Genomic DNA, 15,375 nt, shown 5'->3' with positions numbered 1-15,375 from the left:
TGTTCGCGTGAATAGCGTGGCTGCTTGGGAATCGGTCATACCATGTTCGCCGACTTGTCGCAGGAAGGCCGTAGCTCTGGCGTTAAGATTTGCAGGCCGCAGCGAGTGACCCCAGACGGTTTGCTGCGGCCATCAGCGTTGGGTGGCTGGTTGCGGCGTCTAGGCGTGTGAGTCGGCAGAAGGCTTGCAACGTTGGAATAACTTGCTCGAGGTAGAATTGGACATCTCAATATTGAGACTATAAGACTTACTTCTCATCCTTTTCCCCCGCGTGGGCGCTCACGCTTTCCCACTTTCTTGGACTGTACGCATCAATGTATCTCCCATCATTAGATTATCTCAAAGATTGATTGCTCACTGTGGTGATGGTGGCTTGGGCACGGACATTAGTGTATATGCATCTTGGGGTGACCACGCGATATGGCTATCAACAAAGATGGGACTTACAGGAGTTTCTTTTGTCTCTGACATTGCGAGTATGGCCAGTAGAAGATGACAAGAGAAAAGAAGAAAAGAAATTTAGAGAAGCTTTCTGTTGATCGAGAGAAGAGGAAGAAGGAAAAGGAAGGGGAAAGGAATCTCAGGGGGAAGGAGCAAAGTGGGCAAGTGCACTACACAATACGTACTGTTATGTCTAAGCGTATTACACCTCACCTATACATGTATCTGACTTATTCTTTACCGTATAGTCAAGTCTGCATTCACCTACTAATCAGGCATCACGATGACTTGCTTGAAAACACTGCGTATTGAGCACTTCTGCCAAATACTCGTAATTGCGTAAGTGAAATGATAGATGTCGTTCTTTTCCCGTCATTTCCTAAAACTGTTCGAGGAAGTTGAGAAATTTTGGAGATGAATAAATTCATCCACCGTACGGAGTATTCTGATATGTTTTGGGTCTACATTTAGCGATAGCTAAATATTCCAAGGTTAATATCGAGACTACCCTGGGCATTATTTTAAACTATTTAGATTCCGCGCTAGGCTTACCATACAACCATGATTCCATGATTCCATGATACTACAGACGGAGAAAGCTCAGGCGACTCTAGGCGAATGGTAAACCGGAAGATATATAGAATAATCAGGTTTTTAAGGATCTAGATTGTATTGCTGTTTCGTAGATACAGTAGTTCCAACGATGCACATTGACGAACCTTTGATGGTATCTGAAGATGAAACGTTGACAACCTGAGACTTATTCACGATAGTCTGGATTGTTGGGAGAATTTGGTTCAACCAATACACGAGCCATAAAAACCTGTAATTTCTGATCATCAGATCTCAGATATTATTAAGATCTAGAAAGGGAGGCAATGTTTGTATCTCTGGTTCCTATATTATCCGTAAATGTAGTGACATCATGAGTATCTAAACAGAAGAACACCTAGATAAATGGTAAGACCGCATAAGCTATAAGTATGATACGAGTCCCTCAAAATTAAATATATGCATATTAGTGAAGTACTCAAATCAAACCACTTCTCATTCTAGTATGTATGAGCATTCTATTTCAAGTGGATGCGACGTTCATACGCTGGACTAACTAACATCTAGTACAAAGCAATGAAGTTTTCCATGATCTCGGCTATTGCTCTGCTCTTGAGCACTTCTTCGGCTTGGGAGCTTCGAGCAAATAACCAAGTAATCACCGGAACTGCACCTCGGGGTTGTACGTCCATTTTCATTCCCCGAGGCGCCAGAATCAGCTGGGAGGGATCCAAGGGCGCTCGAACACTTCAAGTGTTCAACGTACGAGGAAGCTGTTCTCAAGTCTATCGGACTGTTATGGGTGTTGGAGATATCAATGCATCGAATGATATCTATGGCTATGTGGTGAAGCCTTGAAAATGCACGGAGTACTTTGTGCGCTTCCAAGCTTCCAAGGCGACGCTGTTCATGGGGGCGCTATTGAATTTAGTTTGGTCATGCTTTTTGTTCATGAATGGATTTTCCTTCCACCTAAATAATAATACTCTCAAACAAGCGATTTATGCAGAAAGATCTTCCGGACCCAACACGTAAAGATACTATACACGTACAGTATATTTGTGAGTAGGAACACCGTGTAAGACACCCTACATACCACTAACCCTGGTATACTACCAAGAGTGTGGGTGTGGAGTAAACACTACCTGCGAGTAATAGCATATAAACGATATCTGAGGGTATCACTCCTTAGTATTCTTCCACTATATAGTCAGTTTGTATTTACCTAATCAGGCATCCGTCACACTGACTTGCTTAGAAGTTCAGCATAATAAACGTCACCGCTTGCGATACCAGGGAATAGGCGGTTTCATTATAAACAATCTCCTAGCTTATACATGTCTAATCTAAGGTTTGTTACCAGCTACTGTGGATGCCATCACTCGTTGAACCGAGACCTTACTTCCCTCTGAAGGACAATGAAGAGCAATGATGAAATGAATGTAATTGATTGATATTCAAAGATAATTGGATAATTCACGCGTGATCACAGGCCCCCATGTCCCAGGGTCTCTCTGTGCTCTTGAACGAAGTATGCAATTATTGTGGGTAAATGAGTAACCAGAGCTTGAGTTTCCTCGTCTGTCAAGACCAAACCAGGAATCAGGGACGCCAAAGTTTCCACCGCGGAGACAACCACGCCAGTGTCGCCTGTGTTTATTCGAATATCAGCATCGCTTCTCAACAAAACCTGTAAGCCGAAAGGATATAACAGGAATTTCGGCTATATTGGCCAACATCCGGTGTAGTGGAGATCCTTCCTCCCAAGAGAAGGACTGATGAAGGGCTCATAATTGGAATGCGAGGGTATTCAACTTACTGGGCGCGGAGAGGGAGGCGGGGGGAAGAGCGACGGCAGGAGTAGTGGCCTGCGAGGCGGCATGGGAGGTCACAGAAGAGGAGGCGGCAGCAGGACCGGGCTGCGACGTGGCGGGGTGGGCGGAGGATTCTACTTGCAAGATATTAGTATTTCTCCTGGTAGATAGGGTAGACAACATCAATATGTCATGGGATACTAACCAGTGCCGGCAACAGAACCAGCATCCGCAGCGGAGACCAGAGCGTTCTCAAGCTCTTTGGCTAGATGTACTGTTAGTACCTCTCGTTCTCTCTCTCGACATGCATGGGATGCATCGATCCAGTTTTCGTAATATGGACCTCGGTAGACAGGGCTTTTACCTTTCTCTCGCGCAATTCTATCTGCGTTTATGGGTCAGCTTTCTGCCTAATTCGAGGGGCCTTCAATAGCTACACAATCTGAATCAATGAAAAAAGCAGACTGTATTGTTCAGTGCCAGTTGCCAGTGGATGTTGAAGAGATTCAACTCGAGGTAGGATTGGACATCTCAATACTGAGACCGTGAGACTTACTTCTAATTTTTCTTCCCCCGCGGGGGCGCCGAGGTTTACCCACTCTGTTGGACTGTACACATCAATGTCTCTCCTCATCAATAGATCATCTCAAAGATTGATTGCTCACGCTGGTGGGGGTGGCCGGGGGCTGAACGGTGGTCTGGCACGGTTGTCAGTGTTCATTCACATCTTGGAGTGAGGGCATGGGCATGGGGTGACCACAGGAGACACTGCCATCAACAAAGATGAGACTTACGGGGGTTTCTTTTCTCTCGGACATGATAAGGGTCGCGAGGCTTAGGAGTAGATGGTGACAAGAGAAAAGACGAAAAGAAGTTCAGATGGAGATGCTTTCTGTTGATCGAGAGAAGAGGAAGAAGGAAACGGAAGAAGGAAAAGGAAGAAGAAAAGGGAGAGGGATAGTGAGAGGCCAGGAGGAAGGAGCATAGGTAGTACCTTCTAGTATGCCCCTAAGAGTATTATTCCTCAATTACTGCCCACTTATTCCTCACTTATTCTTCACAAGAATAGTCAGCCGCTTATGCGGCCGTGTCAAGTCTTTTTTGGTAGTCTTTTATGGAGGTCTTCTCAGATGTCTTTTTAGATGTCTTTTTGGTGGTCATTTGTGGTGGTCTTTTCGGATTCTTCTGAATTGGTCTTCTCAGTTAGTCTTTTCAGATGTCTGTTTTCATAGATATTGTCTCCCCCTTCTCAGTTTGTTAGCTAGACGGCAGAAAAAGGCAGGGAAAAGCATACTTTGTGTAGAGACTTTTCTATGTATAACCTTTGACTTTGTAGTAGCTAATGAGAGATTGATTACGATGACTTGCTTGAAAGCACTGTGTATAGAGCCATTCCGCCAGATATTGTACTTACATGTAACCCTGGAGGGTTGGAATATCAAACTATTCCTCCCCTCTCTTCCATCAATATCTCCCTTACATCCATGTAGTCCTCATCATCCTTGTCCAAAATAGAATCCTCTTGTAGTTTATCAAGGATCTCCAGCACATAGTCCTGACAATCCCATTCAACGGTCTCGTTATCCACAAGCACGCTTTGTGCAGCACTCTTCACTCTCTCGACATCGTTCTCTCCAAGCACAGCAATGAAGAACTGGCGTAGGAAAGTGCTTGATTCCTTCGGATTCTCCATAAACGTGTTGCGTTTGAATTGTGGATGCTCGCCATCGACTTCGAAAATGTGGTGCTCTTGGCCTTTCTCTATATGCAACGCCCAATGCAGGAAATTTCCATAGCGTGGCTGGTAGAACACGACAAAGAGCTTTGGAGACATCCTATTTGCTTCGCTTAGTATCTTAGCTATGTTGTTGCCAAGGAGTTCACCAGTTCCTCTTACCTTGGGTTGTTACGCTTCCGCAAACTCTAGGGAATAGGCGTGGGTGTATACAGACAACGTTGTGCTGGATTTGATTGGGGATAGTCTGGGGGGAAAGGAGAAGAGAGCAAGCTTCATATGTATGTTATGTAGGTACTTGGTCAATCATGCAAGGTTGCTTAATGCATATGCCTGGTGCATCAGGCTTCCAGTCAAGGCGCTTGAACTAACTAGAAGGGCAGGTTTAGAAGTAGTGAAGGAAATTAACATTGCTTTCAGTTGCTGCTTGACATTGAATGGTACATATTACCATTATAAAATACAATCTATGGGATATCAACGTTAGGAAAGAACTTAATAGTATTACTCCTCGTTAGAGATCAGATGAAGGAAGATACCGTGAAACGCCATACGCTGTACACCCCGAAACACCCCATATAAACATTCAAAGAAAACATATCCTCTCAGCCAAAGAGATACTTCTGCCAGCTCTGTTTCCAAGGCTTCCAGGTCCCCCCAAACCGATGGTTAATACAAGCTTGCTGGCTATTGAAGCCCTCCGATCCAGAATGCCGCTGTCCATTACCCCAAGCGTTGACAGGCAGAACACACAAACCTCCCATTGGCTTGTCAGGCTTGGCCTCGGAACCCTCAAGACAGACCGGCTCTTGAATCCCGTGGAAAGGCGCCCATGTCACACGCTGTACAGACGAAGCCGATGACGAGAACTCAGCGTCCGCCTCCGCAGACTGCTGAACTAACGGATGTGTAGATGGCAATGTATCTGATAGAACATCGAGAATGGCATCGGTAAACACGCCCGGCCCCGTGATCTCCAACGTATCCATTTCGTTGTATCTCCCGCTCCAGAAATGACTTCCGTCGACTCGATGCTTCGTATGGGACAGTACACGGACGATGATCTCTCTCAGCAGTGGACTGAACCGTCGTGGCGCATAAATCGCGTACTGGATGAAGCTGTAGCGTCGGGCCCAGTGCCAGTCGCGCATCTTCTGTGGCGAAGCGAAGGGCTCGTCGATCTCAATTCCGACAACTAGCGAGACATTCGTGTTGATTGTGTTGTCTTTGAAGACTGAGTCGCGCAGGGAGGGGCAGGATTTGATGCTTCGTGCGGGATATACGTCGAGGTCTGCATAGTAGCCGCCGTAGTACCATAGAATCAAGTAGCGGAGGAGATCGCCCCGATGGACGGAGTGCGGGTATGATTTGTAGAGTCGGGCGATGTCCGGGATGGCTTCAAGAGTCTCGAAAATGAATTTGTCTGCCCAGTCGGCTTGTACGAGCTGTGAGTTGAATAGTTAGTCGCTTTGGTTCGAGCTGGTATTTAATTACCAAGATATGAATTGTTCGTTGTCCGTCTTACCTTGTATTTCCATTCCGAGTTCTTTTTCTCGAATTGGATTGAATCGTCGCTTCGCTCGCTGACACCGGGTAGCATGATTTGCCATAGTGTGTCTGTTGCATCCTCATCGTGGCGCATTTCCCTTTCTATCTCCATGGCGCGTAGCGCATTGGAGAGCTTGATCTCGTATTCATAATCTGGGTCCGCGCGAAATGTAGACTGGTGGAGATATCGTGGTCGGTCTTCCCCGTACGACTGCTTAGTGTGGGGGTCTGGCCTGGATATTGGGGTGGGCACAGACTTGAAAAGAATTAATAGAGTCAGAATCGCGGCCACCAGGACATATTTATGCCGGTTTGGAAACCCCAGGAACACGCGACTCCTCATGGTGAGTGGTAAGAGGACTAGCCATAACAAATACGAGAGAGAGTAGAGGGTGAATTTTCTTTGGGCTGTCAGCTTTAGCCCCCGAACAGACCTCGGGAAGGTTTAATCTCATTGGTTTCAGCTGATTGGTGTAACTGCGATGGACCCTGGATATTAAACTTTGGGAGATTCACTATCGTTAATTGGAATGTTTGGGGATATAGAAGTAGGGAGGAACCCATGTAGATACTGTGATCCTCTGTGATTTCAGGACTATAACCTCTAATTGAAAGAAAGAACATTTGAACATTTGAACATTTGAACATTTGAACTTGTTGAACTTGTTGAATGATTTAATTGTGGGGTTCACCACATGTGGATATCTTAGGTCTTGGCAATCTTAATCGGAAACTATGGAGCGATAACACACGAGAGCTCAAGAAAAGCTTGGCTATGCTTGCTTGTATAGCTTGTATAGCTTGTATAGCTTGTATAGCATATATTTTGATACATTTAACAGAGTTGTGAATCTTATATTACTATTCCATCATCTTTCAATAGTACATCAAACATACATATGTACCTACCTAGGTAGGTAACCTTGATTTGATAATCCTTATTCTCATCCTCAACAACCCAAACCACGTAAAAGCCTCAACTTCGAAATCACGTGCCATAAGAGCTAAGCAATAGTATTCTCGACCTCGACCAGATGACTCTGATTTCTCTTTCCCTTCCGCTAGCTTTCATCCTCAGTTGTACCACACCGTATGCGCTGTCTTCCGTATGGGAGATAACAAGGCCTCAACGGGTACGAGTGACTTCTTACTGAACGAAATATGAGACAAGTATAAACTTACAACCTCATCCAGTAGTATGGCAAACAATTCAAGCAACGGCGCAGGTGCGCTCCCGAGACAAGTCGCAAGGCAACTCAGGCAACAGAGCCAAACCCGAGGGCGTCCAACGGCACGACCCGGCGTGTCAAACTCTCAGAACAGTATGTACCGAGCTGCCCCATACCCGGGCCCTATCCGACCTGGCATGGGCAGCAGCCGCTTCGCCACTGTCCTAAATGATGCGGAAGACCCTGTTGAACCTGATCCCATGGAACTTGATCCGATGGAAATCGACACCCCTCCCGAGCAAGAGCCTGCATCAACCACCACTGTGACTGGCACGAACGAGCAAGGCACGAACGAGCAATCTGAGGATAACGGCATCCACCGCCACATCTTCTACATCCCCATTCGATCTCGTCCCATGCCAACTCTGGATCTTGATGTGCTGACCGCAGCTCGGGCTGAAGTGACTCGTCTTCAGAGAGCAGGAATTCCAATTATGCAAACCCTGCCTGAGCGACCTGGACCGCATCTCTACATTCGTGTTGATACTGACCAGGCTAATCGCGATCATGCCCTTGTTGATGCCAATCTTCGGATGGGTACCATGCAGGACATGATTCGCGATGGCTTCGGCTGGTTTACGGGCTTGCCTTACCGCCACCCGCATTTCGAAGTCAAGTTCCTTCGTGGTCGACGCCTCTAGGTTGAGGTTCTGTGACTGGGTGGATTTCTGAGCTTTATGAGCACTGTTTCAGGGTTAGAAGTGGATTTGATGAGCCTAGTATGGGGTTCGATTGAGAGGAATTTGTACTTTGACAACCAATGTATTCTTGGGTGAGCAAGATTCATTAGTTAGATATGTTTCCTGTTGTTCTCTCGTCTGTCCCTTCTTCTCTTCCTCTGGCTTCTTCTCCTCATTCTTACATCCAGATAGCCACAAATACTATTCTTAAACTATCGTGCACGGATCATATAACCTACCCACCTAGACCTCCAGGGCTGCAAGATCAAGAATAGAGTAACCAGTGATGCATTCCAGTATACCCCAAAAACCTAACCAGTGAACTTGAGTGATCTCAAACACTATAGCCTCATAGCTTCATAGCTTCCATAACGCCATGACAAACTCCCGCAATGCAATATCCAAATCCCATCAACAGAAAAATGCTAACCTTCACTTTCACTTTCCACCGGACGCAACGCCAATGTAGTTTCCCTCTTCTCACATCCCTGCCAAGCCCGTTCAATGGTTTGGATAGTAGGCAAGACCTGCTCACGAGCCTCCTTCCGACTGACGCCCTCCTCGAGCAACTTCTCATAAGGCGTATGGACATGTCGAATGTGCGCCTCAACAGCCAGGAGCGTCTTCCGCTCGTCACTGATCATCGCTGTCCGCCCTACACGCCCTGACCCCTTGAGGAAGGCATGCTCCAGGACGATTTTGAGGGTTTCCTTGGGCATAAGCGGGAATTCGTTCTTCAGGAGCTCTCGGGACTTGGAGAGATCCTTGGCGTCGCGCACTTGCACGGCATTGGCGCGTGATTCTTTTGTTGCGGCGGCTGATTCGAGAACTTCTGTGTGGATTTCTTCGGGCACTCGAATTCCCAGGGTTCTTTTTCCCGTGCGGTTCTGGGGCTGTTAGCGCTTCCTTTCTGTGGCTGAAACGGGTGGTTCGGATGAGGACTTACGTAGACGACATAGACAATTCGCTCGGACTCTTTGGTCTTACTGCGGCAGTGTCGGGTGATATAGACATCACCCTTGGGGACTAGAACGTAGCCGGCTGGCAAGGGTACTTGCTCAACAATGTTCTGGTTTCAATGTTCAGCATGGTATCCTTCAATAATAATACAGGTCAACTCACCTTTTCAAGTGGATCGTCAGAGACAGGAATGAGTGCTGTCCATGGTTTCTTTGGTTTACGGCGCTTCGTCGTCTCGTTGAGTACTTCTGCGAGCGGTTGGATTGGCGAACCTGCATCTATCGGACGTGCATGGCCTTCGCGAGTGCGGACTCCCCGGTTCTTCTTTCTCACACGTGGCTTGCGTTTGCGAACTTTGGGTTTAGTGGTTGGTGCCATGTTGAGTGTTCATGAAGCCAAGGAGGTGGGATGAGTTGATGGTTGACACGGTGGTGGGATGCGACTCGCACATCGATTCCATTGAGGGAGATGCTCTGGCAGCACTGAGATCTGATTGTTATTCAATGTTTATTTTTGGACCTGAAACACTTCCGGGTCTTTGATACTTCGACAGTTTACGGTCAAAGCAGATCAGGAACGGTGGCTGTGGCACTGTGGCACTGTGGCTGTGTGGGAGCCTCATTTTAGTGCCTGGATAATCAGGCTATAAACTCTGATCTCCACCCTAAAATCCGGCTATTACTGTTTTAGAAGAACTTGATACATCTGCTCTCCAAAAGTACAAGTACAAAGTAGGTTCCCGAGTTATTGTCGTTGATTCCAGACCAGATGTGAATGGACCGGTCAAACGTGGTGATATCACATATGAGATCAGCATAAACTGGAGAACCGATTATCCGAGGCTCATTGGTTGGATCCATCACCCTAGAGACAGATTCTATGGAATAAGATTAGGATCATCAGATCTCCAGATTGTGAGATCGGAGTTGAGTTTCGCCTAAAGGCCTAATCTAAGACATTCTCCAGTGTACTCCGTATGTTGTACGGAGTATAGACAATCCTAACAAGAAGCAAACCAAGGCGGGTACGGGGAGCAGCGTAGAGCATGGACCTCGGGAGTAACTAATATAATCTTCGGGCACAAAGAGATGCCAAGAGGGTTTGCTAGGGGCTTAGCTCCTCAAACCCTGATTACTCCGTACCCCAGTTGAACACGGGGTTGAATTTCCCCCCTTTCATGCACGAGGGGTTCTGCTTGGAGTGGAATATCCGGATAGTCTGATCTTTTGATATTCCGAAGCTATGAAGCTCTGAAGCTCTGAAGCTCTAAAGCTCCAATGTGGACTCCTCCATACAACATCCAACATTGCACAAGATATATCGCATGTCCAGAGGCTCCACATCTTACATGTCGTCATTGGTGAGATTTGTCCGCTTTGATCTCACGATCTCACTGGTTGCCTAGAAGAGCTGGACCGGCATCCCCGACGGCTCAATCTTGTCCCTACTATTGTACAAAGTAGGTCTAGATCGGCAGTCAAGGGGAAGAAAGTCTGAGTCTGACTTTCCTTGATAGATGAATACATACTCCGTACTACTTTCGTGTGTAAAGTGAACATGGTATTTGTGTTCATATTCCTCTTTGTTCCTGCATGAAGCACAACATAACTACATTAAATGTTATACTTACATACTTCAACATAACCTGAAAGAGCTGTGGATCAGTGGATTCCCTGGAAAAATAAAAAAATCCGAGTCCCCACGTAAAAGAAATAAAAAGATTTAAATGAGTAAAAAGAATATTGAAAAGAATTGCAAAAAGGGAATTTTCTCTTAAGGGAAAAGAAAAAAAAAAAGAAACCGACAAACAGAGCAAAAGAAAAACATCTCCCCTCCCGACTCTCCTTCCGATACCAATTCCTCCCTTTGAATTATAACACTCTTTACCACCTACTCCGTACACAATATGAATTAACTCCCAATGATCTTACTGGCTATCTCCAATTCCTGTCATTCTCAATCAATTAAAGTTGCCTGGCAGCTTGATCTTCAATGGTTACTGGGTCTGTGTTGCTGACATGAGTTGGGATCACCCTGTCCACAGGTATGCATTCTCCCTTGATGAAACCCCCTTGTGGGGGTGTCACATAGTAGTTTTCACTATTCTTTTTTTTTCTACAATCTATACTATATGCCTATGTGAAAAGATAACTCATGGATTCGTTTATGTTCAGCTTCAGCTATCCCAACGGTGAACCTCAAACTCCGACGAGGACTCCGAATACCTTCGACTCGTTTCATACCCCAAAACTCGAATCCAGCTTTTTTGACCCCCGGGTGACCTGGGATACCTCCGATCCATATGCCTCCAGCCCGGAGCTCCTCCGCACACCGCAGAGGTTTGGTCTAGGCTCGTCAAATTCACTGAAAGGTCACAATGGGGAGAATACCGGTTACAAAGGGAGGTCCTCGGACCAGACCGATACGGCCAGACGGATTCGCCCGGTGAAGCCTCTTCCGAGTATGGGCGAGGATTACCCTCGGACAGTGGGATCGGCCAAGTCAGCAGCCTCGATGCAAACGCCGCCGCCGACAAGTGCATCAAGGAGAAAAATCCCCGAGTTTGACCAGCCCGATGGACATACACAAGGAGCAACGCCAGGCATGGGAGGTCATTTGGAAACACCCAGTCGTCTTCTCGGAGAGTCCCCTCGAATGTTTGGCAACCTCCAATCGTCACCCGATCTTTTTCAGCTGGCTTCATTGGATCCCACGGGCTCGCCTTTCTTCCCACAGCAACGACTGTTCTGGGATCATGATCTAGACAATACAGCGAGCGAGGTTCCCTTACCCAGCAACGGGATCAATTTGAACGCTCGTCAGAATTCCGCCTTTACAAACACACATCACATCCCCCAATTACCAAACATTGGTGGTTCAATTGATCTTCCCGACTTTGGCAACGGTTTTGGCATTTCAGCACCACCACCCACTGATGCTGCCCTATTTCCTGCGCCATTCTCTACCTCTCCCCGACTTCCGGTCACCAAGGCTGAGGATCCAGCTCTGTTTCTTAGCTCCCCTGCTCGGAGATTCGGAGGACCTCAACTTACACCAGAGACGCGGTCTCTTCGTGGCCTTCGACAGCCCTATCACCACCAGGCAGAAGAGTCAAGGCGGGAAGAGCTCATTCGTGCACAGGCACCAAATGGCCACCGATCCGATCCTTTCACCGTCTTCCCGAGCGAGAGCGAAGAGGAAGATGACGACTACACACCGAGGGGAATACGACCAGGTATAGCCCGCAGTGTGACCCACAACGGCCTGCCTAGCTCATCCCGGCCGCTCACTCAAGCCGGAGGTTTGATGGCATCTACCAGCGGAATCCGAAAGAGCCCATGTAAAGGGCGTTCATCTCCAGCAAAAACCATGCGTCCGGCCCCCTTGACACGATCTAGTTCGACGGCCACCGGCTCCTTGACGCGCTCATCGTCTGTAGTGCTTCGCATTGGTCGAGATGGCCGTGCAAAGGCTGAAATGGAACCACTCAGTGAAGCTCCCACAGGGTTGACCGATCCCCTGACCGGGATTGATTTGGATGGCTCTACAACCGAGAGTGAATCAGATCCTGCTGAGTTCTCGGAATATCCCGTGTTGCATCGCGCCCAGTCGTCCTTTTCGCTCTATGACAGCTCAAGGCGTCCATTATCCCGGAGTGATTCAGGCTCCCGTCCTCCTTCAAAGGGCTCCTATGCTTCCACCGTCGGCTCATCACACTCGGGTCGGATGTCACCCTGGGCTGGCTCTTCCAGGGGAGGTGGGCGAGCAACGTATCGTGGATCTCCTGATATTAAGCGGACACCCAAACGGCATTCGTCTCTGCTGCACTCGGACTCGACATATACTCGGAGTAGTGTAGCATCAGACTTGTTGCCCGGGGAGGACGACGAAAGTGGTGATGCTCAATCTGCGCTCCGACAGGTCCTTAAAGAACGCGGCCGGGGACCAAGACCCGCCACGAACGCGTTTGGCAACCGACTTTCCCGGTCATCGCATACCTTTACTCACCTCCGCTCATCACCGCCCCGCCTGGGCAGTGACTTTGACACACATCCCCGCCGCAATGCTTCTCCCACGACCTTGACGGACCCCGATCTTGCAACTCCAAGCACAGACCGTCACAGCAACCCTAGTAACGGTACACGATGTGTCTGCCGCTCGATGGAAAACGGTGGCCATCTTATGATTCAATGGTGAGTTCCAGTATCCGTCGGCCTTGATTCCAAAATCGATTGTACTAACATTCCCAGTGAATCGTGTACACACTGGCTGCATACCAGATGCGTTGGATTGGAGCGTGCAAACCTGCCTTCCGTCTATGTCTGCGTCTTTTGTGCTCAAACACCATCCCGACAAAACCGTGCCCGAACAACCTATGTTCCCACGGGGCAAGCCCCTCCCTCCCCCTTGGCCCACAAGTCATTCCGCTTCCGGTAAACCTGGTTCGTTGACTACCGTCTTGGATGCATATATGTCTTGTAAAGACCGGTGCCTCTTGATTTCTTTTGTGTGATTCTTCCCCAGCCGGGCTCTTTATACTCTGCATTAGCCGGGCCACCCTGCCCCCATTTCATAATTGCCCTTCTCAGAACCTTTTCTGAGACCCCATTACCCCCTTATGATACCTATGTACTATTCCCCTTCACAACCCTGGACAAAACCAGAATAGAGTCATTTCTATACTTCTCCACACATATTCTTTTCTTGGTGTTGTAGCCTGCAGAAAACGCCCCGCATATCGGGGTAGCGAACCGGTCTCGGGAGAGGAGCCGGCCCGGGCTGCACTGTCTGACCCCAAGAAGACCCGGGTTATTTAGTTCCACAATACCCATCGATCCCTCTTTCATAATGGATCTTTCAATTTTACGTCGCTCAGCCTCCTAGTTGACCGAATCCCAACGTTGTTTAGAGCAAGCCCTTTACAAAAACCCCTACCAGGTACGGGTAGACACTTCGAAGTATAAATCGGGCTGCAGTCTGTTTGATTGGTCAATCCACACTTATCGGCTCACCGCCCTTTTATCGGAAGGCGCTTTTCCAAGGTTTCCCCGCGGAGTCATATTGCCCATCTTTTTTTTTTTTCGTACGCGCCATTCACTCTCTTTGGTCTCATTCCAGTGCTTCGTCATTCACTCGCTCTAATGTCTGCCTCTCTCCCTGGCAGTCGGGACCTGCCCCCGTCGCAATATGACCTGAAGTCTTATTGGGGTCGGGTGCGCCATGCCGCCGACCTTGCTGATCCTCGGTAAGTTCAAAAAAAAAAGATTAGTAGCACCATATACTGATCATGCCAATTATATTAGGACCCTGTTCGTTTCGTCCGCCGGTCTTGAAAGCGCCAAGGGCCTCATTGCTTCTTACAAGCAGAACCGCATCCCGGCCATGACACCAGAGTTGTGGTCGGCGAAGAAGGTGGTCGATGCGACATTGCACCCTGGTATGGGCTCGTTCAATCTCATAAAATAGCCATTGGCTAACTCAGGACTGACTAGATACCGGCACGCCTGTTTTCTTGCCCTTCCGCATGTCGGCCTACATACTGTCGAACTTGGTCGTCACAGCAGGCATGCTGACTCCAGGGATGCAGGTGAGCACCTCTTTACGCATATCCAAACATATATACTTCTGAACAATGTACTGACAATACAGACAACCGGCACCCTTCTCTGGCAAATCGGTAACCAGTCCCTCAATGTCGCCGTCAACAACGCAAACTCAAACAAATCTACCCCCCTCTCCATGTCGCAAATCGGCAAGTCATACCTCATGGCCGTCTCAGCCTCCTGCTCCGTCGCACTCGGCCTGAACGCCGTCGTCCCCCGCCTCAAGAGCATCTCCCCAAACACCCGCCTCATCCTCACCCGTCTTGTCCCCTTCGCCGCCGTCGCCTCCGCCTCCGCCCTGAACGTCTTCCTCATGCGAGGCGAGGAGATCCGTCAGGGTATTGACATCTACCCCGTCCTGTCAGCCGCTGAGCGTGCTAAGCGCGAGCTCAACGAGGACGCTGAACCAGTCCAGAGCATCGGCAAGAGCAAGAAGGCGGCTACCCTTGCCGTCGGTGAGACGGCTATCTCCCGTGTCCTGAACGCTACACCTATCATGGTCCTACCCCCACTGATCCTCGTTCGTCTTGAGAAGACGAACTGGCTGCGTGCCCGTCCCCGCATGGTTATGCCTATTAACTTGGCGCTGATTCTGGGTACTTCGATCTTTGCGCTGCCGCTTGCGCTGGCTGCCTTCCCGTCTCGCCAGGCTATTAGTGTCGATAGCCTTGAGGAGGAGTTCCGCGGTCGTGGTGGTGATCTGGGCATGGTGGAGTTCAATCGCGGAATCTAAGTTTTTGATATTAGGCGTTTCGCAGCGTGCATATTACATTACCTTTGCATAGGTCAAAGAATATAGAGAACCGTTTTCCG

General features: G+C 48.4%; 8 protein-coding genes across 8 annotated transcripts; 3 read left to right on the top strand and 5 right to left on the bottom strand.

The window, feature by feature from the left end:
- Nucleotides 1-35: 35 nt before the first annotated feature.
- N7471_013996 (uncharacterized protein) lies at nucleotides 36-471 on the bottom strand (the record flags this gene model as incomplete). The annotated part of the gene is made up of 3 exons (XM_057286714.1): nucleotides 36-201; nucleotides 252-292; nucleotides 448-471. 3 exons carry the CDS (start codon nucleotides 469-471, stop codon nucleotides 36-38), a joined length of 231 nt encoding a protein of 76 aa, XP_057128783.1.
- Nucleotides 472-2,479: 2,008 nt separating this feature from the next.
- N7471_013995 (uncharacterized protein) lies at nucleotides 2,480-3,113 on the bottom strand (the record flags this gene model as incomplete). Its single annotated transcript, XM_057286713.1, is given in 4 exon segments — nucleotides 2,480-2,643; nucleotides 2,813-2,941; nucleotides 3,013-3,072; nucleotides 3,092-3,113. 4 exon segments carry the CDS (start codon nucleotides 3,111-3,113, stop codon nucleotides 2,480-2,482), a joined length of 375 nt encoding a protein of 124 aa, XP_057128782.1.
- Nucleotides 3,114-4,245: 1,132 nt separating this feature from the next.
- Nucleotides 4,246-4,641, bottom strand: N7471_013994 (uncharacterized protein; the record flags this gene model as incomplete). Its single annotated transcript, XM_057286712.1, has 1 exon — nucleotides 4,246-4,641. The coding sequence occupies one exon, from the start codon at nucleotides 4,639-4,641 to the stop codon at nucleotides 4,246-4,248; it is 396 nt and encodes a 131-aa protein (XP_057128781.1).
- Nucleotides 4,642-5,147: 506 nt separating this feature from the next.
- Nucleotides 5,148-6,433, bottom strand: N7471_013993 (uncharacterized protein; the record flags this gene model as incomplete). Its single annotated transcript, XM_057286711.1, has 2 exons — nucleotides 5,148-5,987; nucleotides 6,068-6,433. 2 exons carry the CDS (start codon nucleotides 6,431-6,433, stop codon nucleotides 5,148-5,150), a joined length of 1,206 nt encoding a protein of 401 aa, XP_057128780.1.
- An 855-nt stretch (nucleotides 6,434-7,288) lies between these two features.
- On the top strand, nucleotides 7,289-7,960 carry N7471_013992 (uncharacterized protein; the record flags this gene model as incomplete). Its single annotated transcript, XM_057286710.1, has 1 exon — nucleotides 7,289-7,960. One exon carries the CDS (start codon nucleotides 7,289-7,291, stop codon nucleotides 7,958-7,960), a length of 672 nt encoding a protein of 223 aa, XP_057128779.1.
- Nucleotides 7,961-8,268: 308 nt separating this feature from the next.
- Nucleotides 8,269-9,337, bottom strand: N7471_013991 (DUF2293 domain-containing protein; the record flags this gene model as incomplete). The annotated part of the gene is made up of 3 exons (XM_057286709.1): nucleotides 8,269-8,886; nucleotides 8,946-9,068; nucleotides 9,122-9,337. 3 exons carry the CDS (start codon nucleotides 9,335-9,337, stop codon nucleotides 8,425-8,427), a joined length of 801 nt encoding a protein of 266 aa, XP_057128778.1. The 3' UTR covers nucleotides 8,269-8,424.
- Nucleotides 9,338-11,113: 1,776 nt separating this feature from the next.
- Nucleotides 11,114-13,396, top strand: N7471_013990 (PHD finger domain protein; the record flags this gene model as incomplete). The annotated part of the gene is made up of 2 exons (XM_057286708.1): nucleotides 11,114-13,152; nucleotides 13,210-13,396. 2 exons carry the CDS (start codon nucleotides 11,114-11,116, stop codon nucleotides 13,394-13,396), a joined length of 2,226 nt encoding a protein of 741 aa, XP_057128777.1.
- A 704-nt stretch (nucleotides 13,397-14,100) lies between these two features.
- N7471_013989 (sideroflexin family transporter) lies at nucleotides 14,101-15,295 on the top strand (the record flags this gene model as incomplete). Its single annotated transcript, XM_057286707.1, has 4 exons — nucleotides 14,101-14,204; nucleotides 14,263-14,396; nucleotides 14,452-14,546; nucleotides 14,609-15,295. The coding sequence occupies 4 exons, from the start codon at nucleotides 14,101-14,103 to the stop codon at nucleotides 15,293-15,295; spliced, it is 1,020 nt and encodes a 339-aa protein (XP_057128776.1).
- Between the last annotated feature and the right edge of the window lie 80 nt (nucleotides 15,296-15,375).

The sequence above is a fragment of the Penicillium samsonianum genome (assembly GCF_028829775.1).
Source record: "Penicillium samsonianum strain IBT 33392 chromosome Unknown utg000011l_segment0_segment0, whole genome shotgun sequence".
Taxonomy (NCBI): Eukaryota; Fungi; Ascomycota; class Eurotiomycetes; order Eurotiales; family Aspergillaceae; genus Penicillium; species Penicillium samsonianum.
The sequence above is the reverse complement of the archived record's forward strand: the minus strand, read 5'-3'. Positions and strand labels throughout refer to the sequence as shown.